A 26,507-nucleotide genomic window follows, 5' to 3' on the forward strand; every position below is an offset into this window, starting at 1 on the left:
CTTTGCTTACGCCCTACAGCACAAAGTCCGTTCCAGCCGGACATATATGCTAAGCAAGTCAATTAGTCATGTCAGCACCGAGGCCGGTGGGATAGAGATATGGTATAAAAGACACGGAGGAAAACTAATATACCGACCCTTGTATACAAAAATCCCAGCAGAATCCCGTCCCAAGCAAAGCCGCCCCCACAATGCCCGACATCAAGCTCTTCTTCACACCCGGCGCCTGTTCGCTAGCACCGCACATACTCCTCCATGAAACCGGGCTTGATTTCACACCCCTGCCCATCAAGCCCAACGGTCTGGAAGTCGACTTCCCAGAAGATTACCACAGACTCAACCCCAAGATGCGCGTCCCCGTTATTGTCGTCGACGGCGAAGTCATCACCGAAGTCCCCGCCATCAGCACGATCATCTCGCAGCTTGCGTCGGAGAGCAAGATCCTGGCGTCTACGCCGCTCGAAACTGTCAGGGTTTATGAGTGGCTGAATTACCTCTCCGGCACCGTCCACGCAGCTGGCTTTGGACTACTATTTAGGCCGTGGCGATGGACGGTCTCAGAGGATGAAGAGGTCCGAGACGGAATCAAGGCGAAGGCGAAGGAGAATATACTGGCTTGCTTTGAGTATATCGAGAGTCGGTTGGGTGAGGACAAGAAGTTTCTTGTTGGGGATGGTTTGACTGCTGCTGATGCGCTTTTGTATCCGTTGTATCGGTGGGCTGTGTCGTCGGGGCTTGAGCTGACGCCGTATCCTAAGATGAGAGGGCTAATTCAGCGTCTGGAAGAGAGGGAGAGTGTAAAGACTGTGCTTCGGAAGGAGGGCTTGGATAGGGCCACTGTGTCCTGATTCTGGTTAAACCGGCTAGAAGACTTAGATTTAGCAAAACTTGACATTTCGAAGAAAAATAAAGAATACCGCCGCAGATGAAATCACGACAAATAAGCCTGTGGACATTAGAAAAATCTCCATTCTCTACTTAATAAATCAACTCCGCGACGCCGGCGATCTTAACATATCACATCACCAAATAATGACCGGCTTTACGGTGACCCCAGACTGCATATCCCGAATTGCCGTCTCAAAGCCCTCTGCCTCGTAAAACTTCACAATCTTGTCCAACAACAGTTTTCCCTCTCTATACCACGTAATCAAGTTCGGGATGTACTCTTTCGGCACGACATCGCCCTCCACAATACCAATAAACTGCTTCCCAGACACCATGAACTCATGGATAGGTATCACCAGCGTAGCCGTCTCAGGCGCGGTCCCAACCTGCAAAATCTTGCCCTTGAATGCCGTCATCTTGATGCCCTCGGCAATCAAGGCAGGGAAGCCGGTCGTGTCGAGTGTGATATTCGTCCCAAGCCCGCCGGTAATCTCCTTGACAGCAGCAGTGACTTCGTCCAGCCCCATGCCCTCAGCCACATGAACTACATGCGTAGCGCCCAACTCCTTTGCCAGATCTAGTCTTGACTGGTACCGATCGATCCCGATGATCTGCGTGCACCCGGCGACCTTTGCGCCAATGACCGCGCTCAACCCGACGCCTCCAAGCCCAATGATAGCAACTCGGTTTGTCGGTCCAGCAGCGCCCGCATTGATAATGGCACCAGTTCCGGTTTGAATGCCGCATCCTAGCGGGGACAGCATTGCGAGGTCTTCCCTGGTATCCACAAGCCCTGCAACATTGACGATCGAGTCCTCTTGGACAACCGACAAGCTTGCAAAACTCGACTGTCCGAAGAAGCGCCCGTAGATATCTGGCTCCGATGGGGAGGATGTGGCCGATGGGGACGAGGCATCGCTGAAAACATAGTCATCCTGCACGGCCTCGAAATTAATCGCGTTAAATTTGAAGCAATGCGCCGGATGGCCTCTCTCGCATGGCTCGCAGCTTTTACATGCTGAGAAGGACATGATGACGGGGTCGCCTATTTTCGCTCTTGTTGTGCCTGGTCCGACGGATCGCACGTACCCAGCGCCTATTTCCGTCAGCCCGTCTCACTGGGAAAAAGAAGAATAACCTTCATGGCCCATAACTCTCGGATAATGCACCCCAAACCCAGACTCCATACCCGCAAAATGGAGGTCTGTCTGGCAGATACCCGACGCGACCATCTCAACCAGGACCTCTCTTTCTCGCAGCGGGCGGAGGCAGACGTTCTTCAGCTTCCATCCTCCGGATTTGTGAGGACTGTACGATACGAGGGCTCGGGGCTGGGTTCCGGTCGCCATCTTCCAGGTCGATGTTCAAGGGACTGTAAGTGAATGGTTCAGGTCAACCTTGGCAGGGTTGGAGTAGAAAGTGTGGGAGAGATCTGATTAATCTGATAACCAAAGGACCTGTGGGGTAGGTAGAGTGGGGGTGGGAGAGCCGGCGAAGAAGTGGTGGGATGAAGTCATCCTGCGTCACTCGGAGATCCATGATGAAGTTACTCCGGCGTATTTGTTGTAGAAAGGTGGTCGATTCGTTGTAAGTGCGGACATTCCTCTAGCAAAAAATCAGTTATTCATTACTAGGTAGCAGGAAAGTTCAGGTGCCCTGCCCCCTACCTCCTTTACAGTTTCGGGCGGCTTCGATGGTGGCAAATATATATATAAGTTCGGAAGGCACGATCTATGAAAGCCATTCCAAGGTTCCTATATCTAATCCTCATCACGATAATAGAGAATCTTCTGGCCTTGAACTTCTCATTCTCTAAAGCCTATAACTTTGCCGAAGTATTCTCGTTCTTTAAAATATCCACCGTCTTATTAACAGCAGCCTGTCCCTGCTCAATCGCTCCATCAACAAACCCCCTCCACCCACCCGCCCAATCCGCACTTGCAAAGACAATCCGTCCATGGCTCTTCTGAAGTTCTTCGAGATACCTGCTCGCACTGTTCGGCCCCCAACACGCCCAGACGCCCTTCGCGTAGGGATCATTCATCCAGTCGTGTGTTGCATATGCTTCGACGTCAACGTTCGGGTTAATGTTCTGCTTGAACTCATCGATGATATGGCTTGAGTCTGTTTTATCGGTAAGCCTCCCATTATATCCGAACCCGATACACCATGTCCCCGATGGACCCGAGGGCTTGGTGCCGTTGTGATCGGAAAATGCAAAGACGAAGCTGGACTTCGCGGAATCATTACTCGTCCAGAACCAGCCTGGTAGTGTCTCTCTGAGCTTGAAGTGGATCTTTGCGCCGTTGTTGATGTGTCCTTCTGCTACTGCGGCTTCTCGGAGGGGGGAGAGGGGTGGCGTAAATTTTATGTCACCGAGACAGTTTCTAACAACGTTAGTAATTCTCCCCAAAGTCAAGAACGGAGACATACAATGGAATGGTGCTGACAATAGCTTTCGCCCTACACGTATTCCCAGCAGTCGTGGTGACCTCGACTCCTCCCCGTCGATGGGTGATCTCTGCCACTGCTGTGTCAAACACACTGTCACCTGTATAATCGTTGTAAATGGCGGTCGCAAAAGAAGTCATACCGCCGTTGTTGAGCTTATAGATTCCCGCCTTCTCGAACATCGAAGCCATAGAGTGGCCACCGAGCGCATACCAGCGGAGTGCTTCAACAAACCCTGTCTCCTTGCCGGGCGCACTGCCAAAAGTGTTCATATTGGATTCAAAGAGCTCCTTATCCCGCTGCGGGATATCCGTCATGGCGTTGAGTCGATCCTGGACCGTCAAGGGATCGTATCTCTTCCACAGCGCCGGTTCCCGGAGGGGATCATGTGGATAGGGCATCAAAGCCCGACTATCGAGTCCATCAATGGAGAAAACCCTTTTCGCAACATTGTCCAGAATCTCGCCATCGACAACTGACAACACTTCAACGATCCCAGAAGAAGGCATGAATGTCTGCTTTTCCGGGGCAAACGTCCCAGCAGACGTCTTGAGATTTCGATGGAGTCCATACCGATGCAACTCGGCATACAGATGAGGCTGCTCCCAATGCACCCACGTCCCTCCCATTTCAACCTCTTCGCCGAGAACATTAGCTGTCCATGTGCGCCCACCGATACGGTCGCGGGCTTCGAGGAGGAGCACATTCAGACCATGTCGCTGGCATAGATCGCGGGCGGCAATGAGACCGGCGAATCCGGCCCCGATGACTATGACATCGTACTGCCCTTTCAGTTTCGAGGTCGGCGTGCTTTGCTGGATGGAGTTTGTGGTTAGACCCTCTGTTGTGGAGGTCGGCGTCCAGAGGTATCCTTCTTTGGTGCGTGGCATTGTGGTGTTGGGATCCTGTGATATCTACCTGTGTGATAAAGATGATTATGCTCGGAACTCTGAGTGATGTTCTTATACAACTATCATCGACGACATAATACCCTCGGAACGAAGGGTGTATTCCGACCGCCCTTACTGATAAATATCGCTTAGTGATCTGATTGGACGATGTAGTCCTTGGAGGCCTGACCTGGCCAATCGCGTAGCTTTTCTCGACGTACTTTGTTGCCGAATTGGGGATGGCTTCTTTTCACTTACGATACCCTAGGGCCAATACACATCGCTTGCGAAAGGCCGGAATAGCTCTAAGGGATAAGGTTGCTGCCTGGGCCTCGAACTCTCTCTTATCATCCGGTATCTATCACCCTCCGCAAGACGATGCGATTAGCTGGGTTACCGGGTTGTATCGCTTGGTATGCTATCCCAAGCATTGGCAAAATCTGCGAAAACGTTTCGTGAGCACGGGAACTTGCGATATAACTAATGTACGTGTAGGAGAGCGAGTTGGATGTAGGTCATACGATGCACTTGGATAAAACATATAGTATAACACTGTTGTTCTTGGTTCCCTCTCAAAGAGAGAAGTCCCATTTGCCTTTGGCTAAGATCACTGCACCCACTTGCCATCAACTCTGTTATCTAGTAAGATGAGACTACCATGCAAAGATGCGCCTATCTTCGCATGACCTGATTCGTCCGTATTTGGTGCGCCATGGGCGGAAACAACCCCGTCTTTCAGATAAGAGACGCCAGCAGGATGCAGGCGAGCGGTTCATCTGGCGGCATAAACAGTGGCGATGCCACCTCGCGAAATACCCATGGATAGCATTTTCGGTCCTATACTCAAAAGCCTTACCTTTCCAGTTGTACCTTTATAAAGGACCTTTCTTAAAGTAACATTCGTTAAGCAAGGCTTCTGCCAAGCCGGAGATGAAGATCCATAGCAAAAAGGAGCATCAAGCGGACAACGCCGAGACGGAGGTTAAGAGCAATTATGAGGGGGAGACCTTTGAGGTCAAGGTATACAACGAGTACTCTGGGTCATCAACCTTCGAGCAGAGGACTGACTCGACCGATCTGCTTCTAGAAAGGGTTCTCGCGCCTTACTATTCTGTCAATGACGGTTGTTCTCATGGCGACGTGGGAGGCTCTCTCTAGGTAAGACCGCATGCATCACCAGCTGTTCAACTTCAGAATGTTAACGAAGTGTCACAGTACTATGGTATCTGCCTTGGTAAGCGGAGGACCGGTGTCATTGGTGTACGGCTATCTTTGTAAGCCGCCGCTGACATGCGCTCCAAACTTCCAGCTAACCATTAAAGTGGCCGTAGTAGGAGGCCTCGCGACCGCAGCGTCCCTGAGCGAACTTGCGTCGATGTAAGCGAAATGATTCGCGTCTGATGACAGACAACTGATGGCTCAGGTACCCAACCGCTGGAGGACAGTACCATTTCACGGCGGTCTTGGCTCCCGAGAGACTGAAGAATACCCTTAGCTGGGCGATTGGGTGGATAGGTAAATCGAATTAATAAAAGCACTTTACACTGTTCTCGACTAATCAAGTACGCACCCTCTAGGTACATTTGGCTGGATCGCCTTCGCAGCAAGCGCCCCCTTCTTCGCAGCAACGATGCTCCAGGGTGTCGTCGTCCTAAACGATGAAACATACGGGATGGCCAGATGGCAGGGGACGCTTCTATACTGGGCCTTCGTTGCGCTCGGCATGGTGATCAACATATGGGGAAGCCGATTCCTCTCCCTGGTGGAGACCATGGCACTCGTCATCCACGTCTGCGCCTTCATCGCGATCTTCGTCGCCTTGTGGGTATGCGCGCCCGTCAAGCATTCTGCAGAGTTTGTGTTTACAACCTTTCTTAATAATACCGGCTGGTCGAGCAGTGGGGTTGCGTGGTCGATCGGCATGCTTTCCAGTTGCTATGTTCTAACGGGATATGACGGGGCAATTCATTTGGGGGAGGAAATGAGAAACCCGGCCACGGAGGTGCCTCAGTGCATGCTCGGTTCGGTCCTAATCAATGGAGTTTTAGGCTTCGCTTTTTTGCTGGCTGTCCTTTTTTGCATGGGGGATATGGATGCCGCGCTGGATAGTCCCACGGGCTACCCGATCATTGAGATATTTCGCAGCGTGACCAGTTCCCGTGTGTCCAGCAGTGTTATGATGGCTATTGTGATATTGACTGCCGTACTGGCTACGATTGCGTTGATTGCGTCCGCTGCTAGGATGGTGTGGTCGCTGGCTAGGGATAAAGGTACGGCCCCAATGCGCCCATCGCTCCATTTACAAACAATAGCTGATGCGAAACGCGTTTATTAGCACTGCCCTTCCACCAGAGTTTTTCAAGAGTGAACGACAAGACAGGAATGCCGGTCATGGCGATCCTAGCAACAACCGCCGTTCTTGTTCTTCTAGGTGTTGTCAATATTGGCTCAACGACTGCGTTGAACGCATTTACATCATTGGCCGTTCTAGCATTGAACATATCATACCTTGTGCCTGTGGCATTGATGCTTTGGCGCCGACTCTCGTCGACAGCTACACTTACCTATGGCCCGTGGAGACTCGGTGCGCTCGGCGTACCTGTCAATGTTGTCTCCGTGGTGTATCTGACCTACACCACTATCTTCATGGTCTTCCCACCGTATCAGCCGGTGACGGCGGAGAACATGAACTACTCGAGTCTTATTTTTGGGGCGGTGTTGATATTTAGTGGAGTGTACTGGGCATTCCGGGGGAGGAAGCAGTATAAGGGGCCGACTATTGAGATCATCAGGGCCTAGACTACCATAGGTAGGATAGTGCAGTTGGCTGCTCATAGAATGTCGTGTTGGAGTGTCAGTTCTATTCTCTAATTCTACCGCCATACGTGATGCTCAAGTAATCCTTAGATAATGCTCCATATCAATCAAAGCATCTAGCTCTTATCATGCACTCCGGATCTTATCTTAGGTAACCCGAGATAAGCGCAGCTTTATAACCTCAGCCTTCGCCACTCTCCTGTACGTGATTTCGTGCGGGGAAGCCAAGTTCTCCGCAATTTATCAGATGATATACAGCATCGAACTCCCGTACCTACAAATTCCAATCGGTCACCCTAGAAAAGCACAACAATGGCTGAGCAGTGGCAAATTCCAAGAAACCGAATCAAAACTCGGAGTAAGTCGGCTTCAACCCCGCCTTCTGACATTGATGGATGTTCTTACACCCTTCTAGCCGGTTGTTCCCGTTGCAAACAAAGGGTAAGACCAGCCCTGGGTTGTACTTGCCAGTTTTCAACTGACTGACATGTATCCACCGATAGAGAATCAAGTGCGACGAGAGTCATCCAGATTGCAATAACTGTACCAGGCGAGGCTTCGAGTGTCCGGGTTACAAGCGTCCTCTGAAATGGTCATCGAAGTACGAGTTCGGGGGCAATGGAACCCTGAACTGGAGTGAAAGTCGCATAAGGTCACCCCGTCCAACGTCAGCTTCTGGAGATCCTGCAGTTAATACTTTCTTCGAGGGATGTTGGAGTGGTATCCTCACCCCTAATCGTTCTCCCTTGTCAATCGACCCAAATATTCTGTCGACCACGCAGTCCGAGAATGTCACCCCTTCGCTCGAAGCACACCAAAACTTCAATCTAAATTTCCCAAATGAGCGTCTACCTATTCAACCACCTGACCAGTTGCTGAATCCTGAAGAATGGGATGAATGGCTGAACGACGGACTTTCCCTCCACATACCCATGCCGCTTGAGGATGAGGACACGGGTATCTCGCGTCACTACTTTGTGCAAGTCTGTCGGATAAACTCCTGCGTCGATTCGGAGAAGAATTTCTTTCGAGCAGAGATTACCAGCTTGATGGCTTCGTCGCCTCTTCTCTACCACTGCGTTCTATCCATGTCCGCTGCCCACCTGACCGGGCTGGACGAGAACAAAGTCACCTCTGCTAGGGACCATCGGACGAAGGCTCATTCGAGTTTACAGTCGGCAATTCTCAATCTGAGCAAAGGCAAGAGGGAAGAAGATCATGAGTCCTGTGAGATTCTATTAGGGAGTATCCTATTAGGGATGACTGACGTAGGCTTTACTTTCTACCATATCTAGGCATTGACTTCAACTGATGACTCGATAGAGCTGGCACAATCCGTCCTTCCTTGGAACAACGCACCTCCACGGAGCGCGCGCCGTTTTCAAGAGATGGATCCTCCCGGATAACCCTAAGCAGCCGGAGGGACTACGGGAATTCATCACTGGCGTCATGGTATACTGGGAAGCCATGTCCTCGTTTGTGGTCAACCAGTCTTTCGATGAGATATCTTATCTCGATAATCTCTGCGACCATAGAACGAGCAGCAAGATCTATCTCAATCCATGGACGGGCATCAGTACGCCATTGTTTGTGTATCTGGCAAAAGTAGGCACGCTGGCTAGGCAACGACTTCTTTTAAAACAGCTGTCAACGGTGATGTCTCAAACATCTTCTAGAAGCCAAATCCACGCCACTATTCTACAGAGCGCACGAGATGCTGAATCAGCGCTGATATCCTACCTGATCCCCAAGAAGGACGAGATAGAGGACCCGATCGATCCCGTGACAACGGTAACCCATCTACAACGCATTGCGCAGATATACCGGCTCAGTGCTCTGGTCGAGCTCTACAGGAATTTTCCAGACCTACTCCAATCCTCCTCGACGAGTGGACCAACACCAGCAAGCAAAACTTTAGCAATAGCTGCGTCAATCCTCAATCTCATCGCCACGATCCCTCACACATCCGGTGTAACCTGCCTCTTGACTATCCCTCTCGTGATAGCAGGCAGCACGCTGCAACACACTCAATGCTCAAGCCGCCCGGTACTGCCTGATCCGTCACAGTCAGGATGGGACAATGTGTCCACTGAGCTGGTATCGATTGCCGCGCAGGGCGACGTCCAGAAGCACTGGCGCGGCTTTGTCCAAACGAGACTGCAAGAAGTCCGCCGGTATGTGGGACTAGCGCCAATTTCACGCGCAAGCGAGATCCTGGAGAAGGTGTGGGCGAGGAGCGATATTCAGGCCGCCGTGGGGGGCTCACATCGTGCGGAATTTGTGCAGTGGGTTGAGGTCATGGTGGAGGAGAGACTTGAGACGATCCTCGGCTGATGGCATTTAGCCTCGGATGATAGGTGTTCATGCTTTCAAGATAGTTTAATGTGAAGCCTAACCAGGTAACCCTAAATATCCCCCGGAGTGAGACAAATACTCTATACGCACCCGCACGTCTGCTCCACCTTTCCCCATACAGTGAAAAAGTGCGGTTATCCATGCAATGCGATTGGACGACGAGTGTGAATACAGCCGATGACCTCCCCAGCTGTACGCAACTATATAGTTAAGCAGTTTTAGGCCCACGGATATAAGAGCTAAAGCAAGTATCTATGCCTAATCGCTCCTATCCATGAAGCGAGAATGCCGTTTCAGATAAAAGACAAGACCGAGCGCTTCAAGCTACCGGGTCAGCCGGGTGTCCCTAATGTCTTCTTTGGTACGCTACAACGGCCTGTCTCCTCACGTATACCAGTGCTGATTGATGTTTCATACGTTAGCCGATCTATTAGGCACCGAAGACAAGACAACCCCCAACCCCATCGTAGGCGCATGGTTCCGAATGGAGAAGGGATCCGAAGCTACACCACCAAAATACGAGTACGATGAGTTCGGCGTTGTTATTGAAGGTATATCTCTTCCCCATTCAGCCCATACTGAGTATGGATCTGACTGAATTGGAATCAGGAGAGTTCAACTTCCGCGACGAAACCGGGAACGCCGCAACGGTCACTGCCGGCGATATATTCTTCTTCCCCAGGGGGAGCACGATTACTTTTTCGTCGGATAGTTATGGGCTTGCAGTGAAGTGTCGGACGCAGGCTTTGGCGAAACTATAGAGAGAATTGGCGGTGGAAGATGGTATAAAACATATGGTATCGTCCTGAGCGCTGATCATGGACTATATTCGGCGGGTGCTTCTATACATTACTTTGGATACAGGGCACCACGATGCTGGAGTGCTTCAGCTCAACAAAAGCTAGGGATGGTGCTCATCCGGAAGAGAACTGAACCAGATACGAACTCGAGGTGATGAAAAGTACCTGCTGGGGCTATTGTTCATTTTGGGCAATATACCGGCATATGGGTATCAAAGCCTCATACAGTCTAGCACTAAGAATGCAGATGATTAATATAATCTCAAAGTCCATACAAGACGGGGACAATCACCGAAGGAAATATATGTTTAGCAAAGGTAGGGTAGATACCATCCATTATTTTTTCTCTCTATATATAGATAACGTTTCCATATAGCAATGAGCAAAAAGCAAAGCCAAGACATTTTCTTTTTTCAAGTTTCACTGCCAGCGGAGGACTAGAAGTTGGATAACAAACGCCGAATAGCAAGACCGTAGACTGAAGACCAGCATGCATCGCACAACGACTCTACACCACAGGCACATGCTCAACATGACAAAGCCCGCTCTTCTCATCGAGATAGTCACCACCCAGATACGCGACTCCGCGATAAACCTCCTCCTTGTCAGCAATGCCCGCGCACATCATCGTGGTCCACGCATAAGGCGCCAAAAGATCCCCCTTGAACTTCTTGGGGTCGTACAGCTGCCACATGCGATCCCAACGGAGGCGATCCTTGGCCAGAATAACGCCCAGCTTGGTGATGTCCAGTTCCTGGCAGCGCTCCCTGCACTTCGCATGCTTCTTGTACTTGACATGGTGATGCGCGGGGACCTTATGGCCGCACTCGGTCAATTCCTCGCCGGTGGGTCGGTCGCGGTCGATTTCCCAGACCTCGCACGACCGGCTCGTCGGCTCGTGCAGGATCACGAAGTAGTCGTCCGGACACTCCTTGCGGTGGTAGGGTTTGCGCCCGATCAGGAAGACGTAGTCCTTGTCCCCGTGATCCTCCTCGTCGTCCTCCTCCTCGTTGATTGTCATCCCGCGGAGGCGCGTGGCTAGCCCGCCGTCGTCTTGGGCGCCAGAGCGCCCGTGTTTGCTGTGCCTGGAGGAGCTGGAGCGGCACGAGGACCGCGAGACGTCGGAGCCCACGTCGGAGCCCTCGGAGTCGTAGAGGCGGCCACCGTCGCCGGGGCCTGCGGAGTGGCGGTAGGACGAGGCGGTGGAGCCGGAGCCCGAGTGCCGGGATGAGCTGGAGACGGTTGAACCTCCTGAGCCGGAGTGGCGGGACGATCGTGAGACGGTCGAGCCGCCGGACCCGGAGTGACGGGATGAAGAGACGGTTGAGTCGCCAGACCGAGAGTGGCGCGAGGAGCCGGAGACGCTGGAGTGCCGGTACGAAGAGACGTGCGAGTCTCCGTCGCTGTGGCGCGAGCGGCCGGAGGATGAGTGGCGGGACGAGGAGACGTGCGAGTCCCGGTCGTCAGCCCTAGAGTGGCTAGAGGTACCGGAGCGTCTAGAGGCGCGGGAGAACTCAGAGCCAACTACCGAGCCTTCGGCGTCGTAGAGTCGGCCGCCGCCGCCGGCAGCTGAGTGCCGGGATGAGGGCACAGATGACTCTGCGTCTCCGTGGCGGGACCGACCAGACGAGCTGGAGTGGTGGGACGAACGGGAAACGTGGGAGTCTTGGGAAGACATGGTGGAATCGTTCAAGAGACTTAAATTGAAACTTGGAGTGTGAGGTGGTGATAGAGGAAAATCTCGCTAGGCTGTACCTTGGAGTCTTGATAGTGGATGGAGAGGATGGAATGGAAGAGTATTGGGAGGGCATCTTAGGGCTTTTTATCTTCTCCCTGCCTTTGAGATCTTTTCGAGTAACGGGCCTTTATCTGTTGACTGAATGACCCAGTCTCTTTCATGGCATGCTTTTTAGTTTCGAATCACCTTAGATGCGTGAGTAAATCCCTGCCTTGTTCCATTTGTTGTTTCACGCATAAGGACATTCAAGAGAACAATGGCCATGGCATTATAGGCCTTGACGACTCGATTGATATTGAAGTTGAAAGAAGAAGCTTCGATGGTCAAAAGAAAGACGTGAGACAGCAGAGTCTTGAAGCGTACCTAGAAAGATTGTAAATTCCTCGAATTGCCCTGTATCTATACTAGGCACTGCGGGGAATCATTGCTATGTTCTAGTTCAGTAGGTCAAGGAATAGTTCACTACGTTAACTCACTGAATACCGCGGCGCTAAAGGAAGATGAGGTGCATGCAATACTTGGAATGGCATGGTAAGGGGTTTGATATTCCTGCCGACAGAGTCAAACAACAAATACCTTCGAAACGGCAGGGGAGACATTTGGCAGGTTGAGATAAACATAATTACACATAACCACTTGTCCCAGCCAAAGGGCTTACTTGATTGGCTCGCTCTGATGCAGACAGACAAACATGCGTGTATCTCGGCGCCCAGACCACGGGGGGTCAAACACCAGACTGGGCCGCCTTCTACATGATGGCAGCCTGCGCGGAGGCATGATACAATGGATCGAGCATCATTCTGTCTGGTTGCGCTGGGATGGATAATTGTATGTCACTAATCCAGGACTTCCCTGCCAGGTTCATTGCATTTTGTTTGGGCGAAGCTGTGTATCTACCCTAGGTATACGTGGCTTGTCAAACTGCATAATTCGCGTACCTTAGGTAGGTAACGTTGCCACATGGACCCGACGGGGCTTAGGCCCCAGGACCAGGACGATGGCCTCCTTGAAAGTAGGTATAGATCCCCGGGCCCATATTCACGGCATAAATTCACGTCCCTAGCCCACATATACCATACATAGACCTTTGGCTACGTTCCCTTGAATAAAGCATCCAAACTTTGTGGCCGCTTCTCCCCTTTCAACTTCTTATCGTTACCGAGCGTCTGAAGATGAGGATCTGTATCCTCTTCTCATCCTCTGCGGATTTAAACCCTTTGGTTAACGGGGTCAACAACATGGAATGTCAGCCTGACCAATTTATCACCGGACACACGCTTGAGTACCGCTTCATACAGAAAGCATACTGGAAGGAGCAAATCGACGGTGCTGTAGCAGAGAACTTCGACTTTTACTTCAATATGATGGGTGTGACCTCCGACGGCCCAGTGGCAGCTCAGGAGGAAAGCTGCTACTTCGAGTCACTCGGTTTGCCTTTTTGCGGTATACGGGACCCAGGACTGTCCACGGCGCAAGACCAACCTGTCAAGGAGGTCCAGCAACCAGAACGTCCCGGAACCTCAGCAGAAGGTTGCAATGAATTCGAAGAATCATACAATCTCACTAGTCGCCATGCTAATGGTTTCCCCGTCCAAGAGTGCATTGATGACGTGGAATATACCTGCAGCGTGATACAGATGGGGTCTGGCTGCCTTGCCCTCTTGCCAGTGATTCACGAGGCAAAAGATGGAGAAGCGACTAAGACGAGCTCAATGTCAAACATGAAGCACCCCAATCTCGCTCGCATCGAGGCAGTCGGTCTGGATAAAAGCCCGGGTTTCGTCGAGCGGTTGCAGGAGGTTGCGATGGAGGCATTTGTTGCCACTGGCTATGCAGGGAGCAATATCGGCTGCAACGTGAACATACGCGTACGCCTTGGTGGCACCTTTCACGTCACTGGAATTCATTCCTCTCGGCCAGCAGTCCTCCTGCCCCGGAGCACCATAAGCCCAATGGATTGCCCATCTCTCAGTGGCCTTCCCGGAGGCCAGGCGGCGCTAATTGACATCTTCATCGCGAATTACATCCTCGCAAACCCCAATCAACAAAGCCAGGTTCAGAGAGTGGCGGACTCTTACGATGACTTCGCGCCCGCCTATGACGCTGGCGTTGCCGCGCATACAACCATCCCAGCAACCATCAAGGGCATCATACAGCAGAACGATTTCAGCGGGATAGTATTCGACCTCGCGTGCGGCACAGGCATTTTTGGACGACTTGTGGCTGAACGCCAGCCCAGGCAAAACGGAGCCGGTGCTCAAACGGAGAGTCGTCTGTACGGTTTCGACATCTCACGGCAGATGCTCAATATCTGCCGCGAACACGGCATATACAACGGCTTGCACATTCAGTCCCTCGAGGGCCCTCTCCTCAATAGCCGTCGATATATGGGTGACGAGGCTATTGACCACATAGTTTGTTTCTCGGCCCTGCACTTCCTGCGTCCCGAGCTCTTCACGTTCTTCATGGCCCTCGCTCTTACTGTTGCCAGACGATCCGTAACCGTTAGCATAGACGAGGTCCCCGAGTCGTACAATGAACAGCTCTCGCGGCTTGATCAGCCGTATCTGCATTCGTACAATCATGTTGACAAGGTCAAGTTGTTTGCTGGGGTGCCGGGGTGGACTATGGTCAGGGGTGAGAGAGTGTTGTCATGGAGAACAGTAAGGACGGTGGAGGAGATTTATACGACATTTTTTCGGTTCGAGAGAGTTGGTAATGGTATGGGTGGCTTGTTTAAGGGCGCTGGGGATCCGAATTAGGCTTGTTGTTTGATAATAAACGCTGCGCCCTAGGCGGGCTTGACATTTTGCCGAACAAAAGAGGGCAATTACCAGATACTGAAGCCAGAAACACAGTAAATGACACGATGTACCCCCGATGGAAGCCCTTATTACATATGAATTAGCTGGATATCAAACACCAATACAGAAGACCCCCCTCACACTGCCGTGTTCCCTCCCGCCGCCCGGGACACAACCCTATCTAATGCTTCCCAGCTCCAGGCTTAATTTCCCAATAACATTCACTCTAAGTGCTTTGAAGTATTAGATTCGAGAGCTCCAGTGGAAAGAACGCAATGTAAGACCATAATTAAGAAGTAAAAACGCAGTTTACCCTTCCCAGTGACATTCAGGGTCTGCTACAGTCATAGCGTCCACACTTCCCCTTAACATGGCTTGGTCCCAAATAATTCTCCCTGCAGCCAGGACAGGCCGACGTCCCTATATAAAGGCAAGGGATAAGGTTGACGTCGATCCGGACTCGGTCGCCACACTCGTAGATCTTCATTGTTATGTTGACGGTGCACATGTCAAGGTAAGGCCCGAGCAAAGTCCTGAGCCCTTTGTAGCTTTAGGTAATCTGGTCTTGGTCTGTAGATACTTGAACGACAACGGGTGTAGTTTAATATGTTAACTAATTGATGGATAGGTTGTAATGTTATGGCACCCTAAACCACACTGCTCCCCCTTCCCGAGGTGTGTTCATATGCCCACATTCTGAGTTTCATACCCGTGGGCAGCCTCGCTTGTGTGCTTCTCTTCTCAGCCCGGGCATGAGCATGACACCAAGTGCTGCAGTCAGTCAGGCTCTCCTTTCCCTGCTTTATGGACGCCACAGGCTGCGGCGAACCGGTGTTCGTGCGTACCCATGTCCACTCGCAACCCTACTTCGCTAAGGTACAATAAGAAGCCCCAGCTATTGGTCAGAGACCCGTCGTGGACGCTGCAGGCACTGGTCCCCGTTAATGGGGAGCGTATTCAGAATATATGCTATACCAATCGCTGATGTTACTGATTACCAAAACGCAAGGACCCCAGCTGATTATGCCAATGTCACACTACACCGTGGTCAGTTCCCGAAAGCCGCGTTCAGCCTCAGCGCTCATCTGACCTTGACCCTTGGTCGAGTGACCTATAGAAAATCACAGGTCTAGATGATGAGCCGCGCCAGACGCTGATATAATCTTCTACCATCGTTTCTTGCTGGCGAAGCACTTCCTCGCTTCTGGAGGGACGATTTAGCGGCTTAACCCCTCTCTACGTCAGCATCAGCATTATCAGCATCAATGTCAGCGAGATAAGGGGGCTGAGTAAGGGGCACAATCTCGTGCAAGATCTCCGCGATATTCAGCCTCAGCCGCCGACGAAGCAGTGGCCAGCCAACAAGCCCATGCGCGTCATCAAGTATTCGCTGGAACTCGCGCATAAGACACGCTGCGCTACGCTCTTCGAGTAGGAGACCCACACCGGGTAGATATAGACTCAGGTGCTCTGTGCCGGCTATCCATTTCGACAGAGCAAGGTGCGTGTCAGGGCCTATGGGTCCAGGCTTAATCCGTACCACAGACGCGCCAGACCTTGTACGTGGGCTCTGCGCGCCGTCGTGGCCATGGCTCTTGCTCGTCCTACTAGACGTCACTGAAGGGGCTTCAGGTGCAAGTGAGACCCGGGTATGTTCTTGCTGGTAGAACCGGAGGTACTCAACGGGAATAAGCATCCACAGAGGGTGCAAGCAGGATATGCCGGTTGCGTGCCGAAACATTGAGAAGGCCGTTGCGGCGTGAACGAATGCCTCGCGGGCTGTCTGTGGATGAGCGCGCATCCACTCCGACACCGCATGCCTGGCCTTCTGCGTATCCGAACGTGATACCCGCCACCCGCAGCATGTGTGGAGTGTCCGCAGCGGGACTTGACGAAGGATCCATAGAACGCGGTAGTATACACTGCGCGGGTGCAGCGCGCTGTCGGGACTGGAATTGAAGGGTTGATCCTGGTTGTGGGCAGGTTCGAGCGCTGCGAATAGGTCGTCGAGGTCGCGAGAGCAGGCTGAAAAGCTTGCAGAAGAATTTTGTCCGCGCATTGCTGCCAGCTTCCTGGCGCCTTGTACAGCACTCCGCTCGTCGAGCCAGAACGCGAATAGGAGGATTGTTCGGGCCAGCTCTGGTAGGTCTGAGGACCCGCGCACGGAGTTGGAGGCGTAGAGATTGCCAAGGAGTGCTCTTAAGCCCGGGCGCATTGTGAGGTTAGAATCTAGATGCATTGATTAGGTCTTGTAGGAAGCATCGTCAGGTAGGATCGGGGGTTAGAGACAAATACGTACGTGCTGCACAGCGGGCTTGCCACTCTTGGGCACTCATCGCTTTCCAGAGAGGCTGACCGCAGGGCGTTGGGAGGTCAATGTGCGCTCCGTGGATTCTTGGCTCTATATCTAACAGGATAGATGCCATGGAATCGAAAACTAAAATCATGACATGGGAGACAGTGCGTTAGCATCCATAGAATGGCAACTTTGCGTGGTGGATAGGAGATGGCAGGTTACGTACTGAACGCGCAGTATACCAGGCGACGTCGACCTTCTTCCTGTATCCACGTTGGCCAATGCCAGGGTGACGTTGCAGTTCGTGTGCGAAAGGGCCCAGTGTCGTCAGTAATAGCCTGAATCAGCGTCGCGAGCCACCCGCGCTGTCTCTCGAGGAGTGTCAAACAGTCCCGGTACCCGCAGAAGAGCAGGCTCACGCCATACAAGAGCTCAGATTGGGCTATCACGACGAGATTTGGGCTTCGGAACACCATAGACTGACGTATTTTCTGTTATCACTAAATCGCAGCAATGTAGGGCAAACGAAGACTAACATCCGTAGGAAGAGCCCTTTTCAGCAGCTCAATCAGTCCAACTGTATACGGTGCTCTGTGACCTATTGCAGTGAACTGGCTTCCAACAGTGGCAACTGCAAGCACGAGAAGCCAAGGCGTGTCCTCGCGGTCGAAAAGCGAGGGATGCACGAACGGAAGTGAGGGATCAAAGTACTCAAAGTACAACTGGAGAAAAGTATCAAGGACGGTTCGCTCGGGAAGTCGGTCTATGCCGTATGTCTCGCACAAGCGCACGATACTCTGGTAGGCATCACTTGACATTGGCCCGACGTGTGCAGAGTGTTCCGCGATGAGCGTGTCACAGTCCGCTGGCTGGAGTTCCGGGAACCCTTTAAGCCGCGGGTGGTCTGCTGCAGGTCCCGAGTGCCTGGAGATCTCCTGCAATATTGCAAGATTGCCGGTTCCACCACTCCGTAAATCGGATGGCATCCCGTGAAAGGTATTGGGTCAGGAACCAAGCCTTGGTCGGCCCCAGGTCCGAATGAGCACAAGGCATCAGTATCCCCAGGCGGCCACGAGAAGAGGAACCCCATGTCCAAAAGGGGGAAAGAAGCATCGTACGGAGCGTCTTGTCCCTCCCATGCAAGGGTGGAATCGACGAGTAGTCCAGCTTCCTCCTCGTGAAGCGCAGTGGAAGGGAGCACCAATCCGGATACCGCGGAGCTTTCACTGACGTGGAGAAGGTCAGTCGAGGCCGAAGTTCCTTCAGGAACCATATCCTCAAGGTTATTCACCGACACATTCACTGAGCAAAGGGGCTGCGGTGGCGATTGCAGCGGGGTTGGTGTTGAGAAATCCCCGCCCAGCATGGACGACGAACGAGGTGTTGGGAGCGGGGTGTTGACCTTGTCATCCAGTTGCTTGTAGGTGCAGACATGCTGTCTCTTCTTGCAGCGAGCACAGGGAGTTCCTCCAGAGCAGCGGCGTTTTTCCCTTGAGCAGAGCAGGCAAGCGCGAGAGGTGCGGTCGGCGCGGTGGGAAAGAACGGCCTCGGACCCGTGGACTCGAAGATGGCGTCGAAGCGAGTCCCTGGTTGTCTTTAGTCTGGAGAATATAGAAAGAGCAGGTCGTTCGTACCTTCTTGAGAAAGACTTCGGACACAGGGAACATGGAAACGGCTTGAGGCCACCGTGGCTCTGCAGGTGCCGGTCCAAATGTTCGCGACGACCAAATGTGTTCAGACATTGGGAGCACCTGAACTGGCTGTCTCGAGCTCCTGGGCTATGACGGATCCTTCCGGCCAACCGTGAGGTGCTCATTGCTGGTGTCTAGAGTCTGGACTCGAGAGTCTGGAGGTAGCGGGGGAGGCGCCGAGATGCGGATCCCCACGGATCTCCTTATAAAGCCAACCTACTTGTGCATCTTACTAACCTGCACTAATGGATGGATCAAAGCAGAAGTGGAGCCGACCGGCTCTCTCACTGCAGATCCCCTCGCAACGGCACAAACCCCAGCCTGCGTCATGTTGTGTTTGGCTCTCCTCAGCCTTATGTGCCTGTCAATGTGGCAGGCTAGTAGGAGTGTCAGTTGTCTTTCTTTTCGACTGGACTCCCGAGTGAACCTATTATAGAACCCATTTGGCTTCTACAGGGTTAAGTAGTGAGACAGAGGTCCTGCGATATCTGCACGGGAGCATGCTTCGATGGGCGTTAGAAGCTTGATTTCTTCCTACCTAAAGAGCATAGGGGTTACAAAGCCACGATTGTGGTTTATTGAATGAGCTTGACAGTCAGTACCTGCTCGGTAACGCTCCTCCGATTGATACACTGCGCAGTGCGATGCTTGTCTTTGGCCTAGGTATGCGGCTCTCCACCACCAGCAGCCGAGGGCGCGGCCCCGCCACAACGCTAGCAGCCACTGCCCACTACCATACCGACCGCAAAAGGCATTATAAAACCAGTGTCCGCATTGGTTGGAATGGTTGACAGCCAAGCAACAACTTGAAATCATGTCGTTTCTCGCACTATTCTCGCAGGAGCTCTCTCTAGGCTGGGGACACCTGGGCACCCTAGCCGTCGGCGCCCTTGGCTGCTACCTCGCCCATGTCCTCTACCTATTATATCTGCATCCTCTAGCTGCCTTCCCCGGCCCGCGCCTAGCCGCTCTCTCGACATGGTGGCTGTACCGGGTCAGCAGGGCTGGCCGCGCCGATCAGGTCTTCGAAGAGTTGCACCGCAAGTACAGTGCGTGATACCCGTCGCCCTCAGTCAAGAGCCCTAAAAACGTTGAATGCATACTTACACGATGCCTCTGATACGTAATAGATACGCGCGCTCTCCGAATCAGCCCCAATGAACTCCACATCCAGGACTCCTCCCTCTACCACACCATCTACTCGCAAGACCACGCCTACGCAAAGGATGCCTACTTCTACGCGGCGTTTGGAACGCCCCATTCACTCTTTGTGGAGACTGACCGGACACTGCACCGCCAGCGGCGCAAGATGCTGAACAACTTCTTCTCCAAGAGCTCAATCCGCAACATGCAGGGCCTGCTGTACCAACGCGTGGACAAGCTCTGCTTGCAGATTGTCCGCCTCAGCGACAAAGGGCCTATGAATATTTACAATGCCATTAGGTGTGTTCTAGTATTAGTGGCAAAGAGAAATTTTTACTCCTATTGGACTAACACATATTGATGGTGCCTCAGATGCATGACAGTCGACTTGATCACAGACATAGGGTTCGGCAACTCCTTCGACCTAACCGACAAGGCCAGAGGCTCCGGGTTCGAGACCGACTTCCTTCAGGCCTTCAACCTCGTAGCCACGTCCATCTGGGAATTCATGTATCTCCCTGTCACCCGGTTTCTAGTGGGACTCCTCCCCTTGTCCGTGACAATCGCGCTCGGTGGACCGTCCGCCCATATGGCGCGTCTTGTAATGGTACGTATAACGTCCAATTCCTCCACACAGCTCAAAAACTCGGCTTACCTTGTTACTCTATCAGACGGTGAGTGACACCGTAACGAAGTTCCGGTCTTTGAAAGCCACCGGCAAGTCCGAAAGCCGCGAAGTCGTATTCGACGGCCTCGTAGGCCTAAACGACGGCGAGATGAAGGCCGAAGCAACCGACATCCTCGTTGCAGGCTCCGATACAACCGCAACAACGCTCTCCGTTGCGATTTTCCAGCTCTGCAAGAACCCCAAAGTGTACGACGAACTGAAGCGCGAGATCCGCCAGCAGCACTTGCAGGCGGCCGAGGACTTCAATTTGACGGCCCTTGAGAAACTGCCGTATCTCGTGAGTTCCAGCTTTTCTTGGACCCTTTTGCTTTTGGTACTTTGTTAACCCTGTTTCCGCTTGCAGACTGCCGTCGTCAAGGAAGCCCTGCGCTTCGCGAACGCCGTACCGGGTCGACTCCCTCGTGTCGTACCCCCAGCTGAATCCGGCGCAGCGCCACTGGTGGTGGATGGAAAAGCCATTCCTCCTGGGGTATGTGTTTCTCGGCTTATCCCCTTCATGGCTTCCATATAAATCAAAGAGGCTGATTACGGACACAATCTTAGACAACCGTAGGAATATCCGCAGCAGCAGTACACTCGGACCCGTCGATCTGGGGTTCCGACGCCCGCTCCTTCAAACCCGAGCGCTGGCTACAGGGTGACGCTAAACAGCTGGAGAAGTATCTCGTGACATTTTCCAAGGGGGCGAGGCAGTGCCTGGGTATCAAGTGAGCAACTTCCTCATTTCCCGCTCTCAGTGTTAGGTAAATGAACTGACAAGCATATGTAGCCTGGCCTACGCAGAGCTAACCCTCGCACTGGCGGTCTTCACGACGCGGTTCGACTTTACGTTGGACGAGACAATGAAGCTTGTGGACATGGATATCTACGATGGCTTTACGGCGGCGTATAGGGGGACGGGGCCGAGGGCCAGGGTTTGGGTTCTCTAGATGGGACATTGAATGACGGTTGTGGGTTTGGGTTTTATTCGACATGTGAATATTGCAAGTATTATACAGAAGTCTAGAATTCTCCTACTGTTCGATGGAATCTGTAATGTGGCATGGTATCTCACGTAGTTTCTTTTCTCTGCGCTGGAATGTGACGCAAAGACATCAACAAGCAATGCCGTGCAAAGACACGCCAAAACTGTTTCAAGCCACACCATGATTGTGCGCAACACCGTCGTCTTGACATAACTGAATACCATTTCATCAATCATATTAGGGTGACGACCATCTCAGCCATGGACTCGGACGAAGTTATCAGGTCCGTCGGCTTGCGAGCTCGCATGGTGTCCGAGGAGGCATGCCAGATCTACGCATGGCCCGCGTCACCTCTTTTGCCCTACCTAGACGATTCGGCATAGCCTAGATGATTGGAAAATATCACAATTACTGCTTGGAGCAGAGACCGAAATGTCTGCTGTCTCTAGCATATGACGTCCACCTTGTGGTGGATATGTTATAAATGCGAGCCTTTCTTTGCGTTCGAGACTTTTGAAGCCGGAATTTCAGGCTCAGCAACAGCATCATTACCATATCAAGCATCTTCAAACCATGAGCACTCCACCGGCACCCCGCAAACCCCTTCCGAGTCTCATCGGAGAGCGGTACAGGGACTTCTCATCAAACTTCATTTTCCATCAACCCCTCCCACCAGCATTCTCAACGATCCTCTCGCACCGCTCGATCCGCTCATTCCTCCCTACCCCATTGCCAGTGGGTACACTGCAGACCTTAAGCGCCGCCGGTCAGAGCGCGTCCACATTCTCCATGCTCCAGACCTGGTCCGTGATCGCGATCCAAGACCCGTCGCACAAGGACGCTGTCGCCCGCATCTCAGACAACCAAGATTTCATCCGGCAGGCACCGCTATTCCTAATCCTCTGCACGGACTTGCATCGGTTATCGACTGTGATAGAGCAATACGGGACGGCCGCCAGACATCTCGGGAAAATCGATATGCTCCACGCCGCTACCGTTGACGCGGCCATCGCAGCGCAGAATGTTGCTATTGCTGCTGAGGCGTTAGGTCTAGGGATCTGTATGGTCGGGAGCGTGAGGAATAAGGCGGAACAACTTGCTGGGTTACTCTATCTGCCCCCGCGGACCTTCGGTCTCGTCGGTATGGCGGTTGGATATGCGGATCCGGCTGTGCATGAGGATATCAAGCCGTGTCTGCCGATGAGGGGGGTTTCGCGTTATGAGACTTGGGATGAGAGTCAGGAGGACCACGAGGAGAACATCAAGGCCTTCGATGAAGTCCTCAGCAGGCACCATAACGTCCATTTGAAAGTTGGACGCAAGCCCTGGAGTCAGTTTGCGGTGGAGTGGAATGCGGATGGAGGGATGGATGGATGGGCGGGATCGCGTGAGGGGGCCCTTGGATAGACAGGGATTTGGGTTTGAGTAGATTCACGGGCATCATGGATGATTATAGAGGTCCTTGGCGATTCTTTGTTTGTTGTGGTTTCTAGGCTGTCTCTTCTCATGTACAATATTGTTGCGTTGCATTTATGCCGGAGCAAACGCCACCTATCTAAGGAAGATCTTGATACCACTGATCCCACGTAAGTCTACTATTAAGCTCAGTCCATGCTCTACCTAGTACTCACCTGAGGCATCACCATTCAGCACATGAGTAATTTAGTGCAGAGTTGTTCAAAAGCAGTTGGGCAAGATGTGTATGGAGGTGACTGCATTATCATAGAGACAGTACTTGACTGTTCAAATGTTTCGAAAACATTTTGTTAACCTGGCACGGGATGAGTTGGTGTTGCTTTCCTACAGCTGGCCATTACACCAAGTAGGATTGATTATTTTTCATGGTACTGCATCCAGAAGGATTGCAAACCTAGTTGCCGCAAATATATTTAACGGTCTTCGTCGTTTGCTTTATTCCATTCGTTGTTCCCGTGGCTGGAGGCGACACAAACCTTATAGGAGATTTATTCAGATACCGTCCTTGAGTTGCTCCTAGACTGCATCATACGCCTGGAGATATTCTGTTTCTCTATACAACATCTCCCCGCATAGCCCTACATTATCCAAGAGGCGAACCCACGTGACGCGTCTAGAGCCACTGAATTCGTCATCCCCAGGCTTGGCGCTGTCTTGGCAGGCAGCACGTGGGCGTTTTGTCCTGAAATTGCAGGCAGCACCAGAATGAATTCTCCTGAATCTGAAACTTCACCAACCACAGCAGGTTCCGAGCCAAGGGTTAATATAACTCAATCTGCGGGGATCTTAAACTACGCCTTGTAGCCCCAAAGCCGCAATAAAGCCCAAACCGCTAGCCTCCAGGGGCTTACGTACCCCCCATCGCGCGACTCGTCGCCTTACGCAATCCCCACCTCGGAAATACCATCAACTCTACGAACCTCAAGCACAACATGGCCAGCCAATCGTCGGGAGATCTCGTCCTCTCCCAGCCGCGACGACACATCGTCAAAGCCTGCGAGGGCTGCCGACAGCAAAAGATCAAATGCAACGGACAGTCGCCGTGCGAGCGCTGCGCCCGCTTATCGCTGCCCTGCACGGTACGGACCGTGGCACGCCAGCGCCGCCAGAAGATCCAGCAAAGACGACTACGAGAAGACGACTTCGACATCATCCAGACGGCACTGCGGCCGGTGCGGATTACAGACCGCGTGACGGGGCGGACGGCGGTGTATGGGCCGACGTCGACGGTCGCGCTGCTGCACCTGCTGTCGACTAAGGCGCACCGCGACGACTTTTCTATCTCCATCGAGGTCAGTAGCGCCTGCAGCCCGAGCCCGAGCAGCCTCGTGCCTGCCGACCTCCCGCTATTCTTGCCGATGAACCATGATGTGATGGCGCTTAAACTGAACCCGCTGCCGTATTATCAGCCGTACACCGTCAACCCGACCCTTGGGCTCTCGCTTGCGCCGCCGCTATGTCTTACGACCATCCCGAATCAGCTACTCCAGTTCTTTCTGAATCGCTATGTTGGCACCGCGTGGTCGATTCTGCCGATGCAGTCGCCCGCCCAGCTCGGTGCGCTGTTTGCGAGCGCTTGTGCGGCTTTCAGCCATAACACGCCCCCGCCGACGCTGTATCCTATCTTGCTTTATCAGCTGGCGATGGGGTCGTTAGCGACGGCGCAGGAGGAGCTGTCGGATATGCTGGTGCAGGAAAGTGATCTGTTTTTGTCGGCTGGATCGAGCCTTGCAGATACGCTGGACCTGCAGATGAATATCCTCATGATAAGTTACCCAGCACAACTGTGGGACTCGGCATCAGCTAACATAGGTTGGTGGAATACATCCAGTACTACCGAGAAATCGGTAACTTCGACCGAGCATACGCCCTCCTCGGACCGACCGCAAGCAAAATCTACGCAGCGGGCTTCCACCTCGAGCCGCGCGCGCCGGAAGTTGAGAAGCTCATTCGGATTCTTGTTGGGCTTGAGGGGTCTGCTTATCCCTTTCAACGACCCGTCTCCCACAAACAGCCTCACTAACAGTTGCTGTGGTCCAGGTTCATCTGCATCTCCCTCGGCCGCCCTCCAATCCTAAGCCCCGGCATCCAAGTCTCGCACGAGAACGAATCAACAGACTCAAAGTACTTCACGGGCCTCTTCGCGATCGTGTGCCCCTCCCTCCGCGCGCAGAATAACCCCGCGACGAACTTCGACGAGCTCTGGCACTCCATCTGGACGACGCAGGCGAAGCTAAAGGCTTACTGGGAGGAGTATGAGCCGCTGCTGCGGATGGAGCAGACGGAGCCGCATCGGCCATGGGATACGAAGGATACGATGAGCTTGAATGTTGTTTGTGAGTCACGCGCTTGATTGCGCCACCCATTGTCTTGGACGGACGAAGCTGACGAGGTTTGCGTGAAGTATACGAGTACACCGTCCTCACAAACATGAAGCCGTTGCTTCTGTATATGGGACATCAGAATTCCGCGCTTAATCGAGCGGCGTCGCCGGCATCGCAGGCTTCGGGTTCGGGCGGGGGTTTGGGCATAGGATTGCCATCGACAGCGCTAGCAATGACCACCGCGACTTCGACGAGTACCAATTCCCGCCCACAACCCAGCAGGACGACAAATGAAAACGCGAAACTCGTCTCTGCGAGCGAGTGTATTCTCGCCTCGGCGAAGAAGATCATCTCGACGACCTGGGAGCTACGGCAGGGTTGTTCGGGGGCGAAGGTAAGCACCTCGTTCTCCATGCCCTCTCTGGGGATCAATACAGTGAGAGCTTGGACTAATTCGCGTGCAGGACCTCCCCATGCACTCATTCTTCCTCGAAGCAGCCTGCACCTCGCTAATCGCATACGGCGCCTGGCACAATAATGTCTCCGCCGTCTGGGAGAGCATTGAAATAGGCGTGCGATGTATGGAGGAGTTGCAGTACCAGCGTGTTGCGGCGCAGAGGCTTGCGACGGTACGGGCGGCGATTGAGCAAGCAGGTCTAAGGAGGAATCTAGAGTTTCAGCCTTTACCTCCTAGTACATAGAGAGTGGGATAGAGGTTGAATAGACTACTAAGTCCGAGACCGGAGTACGGTCCGGATTGGCGTGGAGCCAAAATCGTTTCAAGGCTGGTTATGTCGGCGTAGTGGTAAGAACAATGTTGCTCACGAATCTAGATTCTCAGCAACTGGAAGTAAACGGCGCCGAAATATATAAAGCGCCTTAAGTCTATGAGCGATAAATTTAGCCGTAGCCAGGACGCTGTAAAAGCCAAAGGCTCGGAGCTATCAGATGCCGCGAACGGTCGTCCGAGAGCAGGGGATAATGATATCAACAGAGTCATAGAGACCTACCTAGATGGATCAGCTAAAGACATTGCTGTCACTGCTATCAGGCCAACAGTCATGTTCGTGGCTTGACCTTCATCATTCTCAGGTGAAAATTGATACGTTAATGCCGTATTGCCTTGCTGCCTGAAATAGCCGGCATCGGGAGCCGAGGCCGGATGCTATCAATGACGTCAT

At 52.7% G+C, this 26,507-nt stretch overlaps 12 protein-coding genes across 12 annotated transcripts; 8 read left to right on the top strand and 4 right to left on the bottom strand.

The window, feature by feature from the left end:
• Positions 1–191: 191 nt before the first annotated feature.
• Positions 192–848, top strand: BDW74DRAFT_187024 (uncharacterized protein; the record flags this gene model as incomplete). Its single annotated transcript, XM_073731380.1, has 1 exon — positions 192–848. The coding sequence occupies one exon, from the start codon at positions 192–194 to the stop codon at positions 846–848; it is 657 nt and encodes a 218-aa protein (XP_073580743.1).
• A 174-nt stretch (positions 849–1,022) lies between these two features.
• BDW74DRAFT_187025 (NAD(P)-dependent alcohol dehydrogenase) lies at positions 1,023–2,237 on the bottom strand (the record flags this gene model as incomplete). The annotated part of the gene is made up of 2 exons (XM_073731381.1): positions 1,023–1,984; positions 2,027–2,237. 2 exons carry the CDS (start codon positions 2,235–2,237, stop codon positions 1,023–1,025), a joined length of 1,173 nt encoding a protein of 390 aa, XP_073580744.1.
• A 470-nt stretch (positions 2,238–2,707) lies between these two features.
• Positions 2,708–4,229, bottom strand: BDW74DRAFT_187026 (flavin monoamine oxidase family protein; the record flags this gene model as incomplete). The annotated part of the gene is made up of 2 exons (XM_073731382.1): positions 2,708–3,275; positions 3,322–4,229. The coding sequence occupies 2 exons, from the start codon at positions 4,227–4,229 to the stop codon at positions 2,708–2,710; spliced, it is 1,476 nt and encodes a 491-aa protein (XP_073580745.1).
• Positions 4,230–5,159: 930 nt separating this feature from the next.
• Positions 5,160–7,063, top strand: BDW74DRAFT_187028 (putative GABA permease; the record flags this gene model as incomplete). Its single annotated transcript, XM_073731383.1, has 7 exons — positions 5,160–5,249; positions 5,317–5,387; positions 5,445–5,503; positions 5,552–5,606; positions 5,653–5,744; positions 5,807–6,499; positions 6,565–7,063. 7 exons carry the CDS (start codon positions 5,160–5,162, stop codon positions 7,026–7,028), a joined length of 1,524 nt encoding a protein of 507 aa, XP_073580746.1. The 3' UTR covers positions 7,029–7,063.
• A 295-nt stretch (positions 7,064–7,358) lies between these two features.
• On the top strand, positions 7,359–9,380 carry BDW74DRAFT_169772 (Zn(II)2Cys6 transcription factor; the record flags this gene model as incomplete). The annotated part of the gene is made up of 4 exons (XM_073727049.1): positions 7,359–7,404; positions 7,462–7,487; positions 7,550–8,314; positions 8,370–9,380. The coding sequence occupies 4 exons, from the start codon at positions 7,359–7,361 to the stop codon at positions 9,378–9,380; spliced, it is 1,848 nt and encodes a 615-aa protein (XP_073580747.1).
• Positions 9,381–9,686: 306 nt separating this feature from the next.
• Positions 9,687–10,162, top strand: BDW74DRAFT_181179 (uncharacterized protein; the record flags this gene model as incomplete). Its single annotated transcript, XM_073729946.1, has 3 exons — positions 9,687–9,762; positions 9,824–9,952; positions 10,011–10,162. The coding sequence occupies 3 exons, from the start codon at positions 9,687–9,689 to the stop codon at positions 10,160–10,162; spliced, it is 357 nt and encodes a 118-aa protein (XP_073580748.1).
• A 547-nt stretch (positions 10,163–10,709) lies between these two features.
• On the bottom strand, positions 10,710–11,879 carry BDW74DRAFT_181180 (uncharacterized protein; the record flags this gene model as incomplete). Its single annotated transcript, XM_073729947.1, has 1 exon — positions 10,710–11,879. One exon carries the CDS (start codon positions 11,877–11,879, stop codon positions 10,710–10,712), a length of 1,170 nt encoding a protein of 389 aa, XP_073580749.1.
• A 1,298-nt stretch (positions 11,880–13,177) lies between these two features.
• BDW74DRAFT_169773 (class I SAM-dependent DNA methyltransferase) lies at positions 13,178–14,701 on the top strand (the record flags this gene model as incomplete). The annotated part of the gene is made up of 2 exons (XM_073727050.1): positions 13,178–13,367; positions 13,464–14,701. 2 exons carry the CDS (start codon positions 13,178–13,180, stop codon positions 14,699–14,701), a joined length of 1,428 nt encoding a protein of 475 aa, XP_073580750.1.
• A 1,267-nt stretch (positions 14,702–15,968) lies between these two features.
• On the bottom strand, positions 15,969–18,025 carry BDW74DRAFT_181182 (fungal specific transcription factor domain-containing protein; the record flags this gene model as incomplete). Its single annotated transcript, XM_073729948.1, has 4 exons — positions 15,969–16,972; positions 17,043–17,180; positions 17,266–17,518; positions 17,576–18,025. The coding sequence occupies 4 exons, from the start codon at positions 18,023–18,025 to the stop codon at positions 15,969–15,971; spliced, it is 1,845 nt and encodes a 614-aa protein (XP_073580751.1).
• Positions 18,026–19,544: 1,519 nt separating this feature from the next.
• On the top strand, positions 19,545–21,490 carry BDW74DRAFT_181183 (uncharacterized protein; the record flags this gene model as incomplete). The annotated part of the gene is made up of 7 exons (XM_073729949.1): positions 19,545–19,779; positions 19,861–20,173; positions 20,246–20,480; positions 20,545–20,838; positions 20,905–21,030; positions 21,105–21,268; positions 21,331–21,490. 7 exons carry the CDS (start codon positions 19,545–19,547, stop codon positions 21,488–21,490), a joined length of 1,527 nt encoding a protein of 508 aa, XP_073580752.1.
• A 609-nt stretch (positions 21,491–22,099) lies between these two features.
• On the top strand, positions 22,100–22,933 carry BDW74DRAFT_169774 (uncharacterized protein; the record flags this gene model as incomplete). The annotated part of the gene is made up of 1 exon (XM_073727051.1): positions 22,100–22,933. The coding sequence occupies one exon, from the start codon at positions 22,100–22,102 to the stop codon at positions 22,931–22,933; it is 834 nt and encodes a 277-aa protein (XP_073580753.1).
• A 1,001-nt stretch (positions 22,934–23,934) lies between these two features.
• BDW74DRAFT_181185 (Zn(II)2Cys6 transcription factor) lies at positions 23,935–26,027 on the top strand (the record flags this gene model as incomplete). Its single annotated transcript, XM_073729950.1, has 5 exons — positions 23,935–24,772; positions 24,844–24,976; positions 25,043–25,338; positions 25,407–25,720; positions 25,791–26,027. 5 exons carry the CDS (start codon positions 23,935–23,937, stop codon positions 26,025–26,027), a joined length of 1,818 nt encoding a protein of 605 aa, XP_073580754.1.
• Positions 26,028–26,507: the final 480 nt, after the last annotated feature.

The sequence above is a fragment of the Aspergillus multicolor genome (assembly GCF_047715735.1).
Source record: "Aspergillus multicolor strain CBS 133.54 unplaced genomic scaffold BDW74scaffold_26, whole genome shotgun sequence".
Classification (NCBI taxonomy): Eukaryota; Fungi; Ascomycota; class Eurotiomycetes; order Eurotiales; family Aspergillaceae; genus Aspergillus; species Aspergillus multicolor.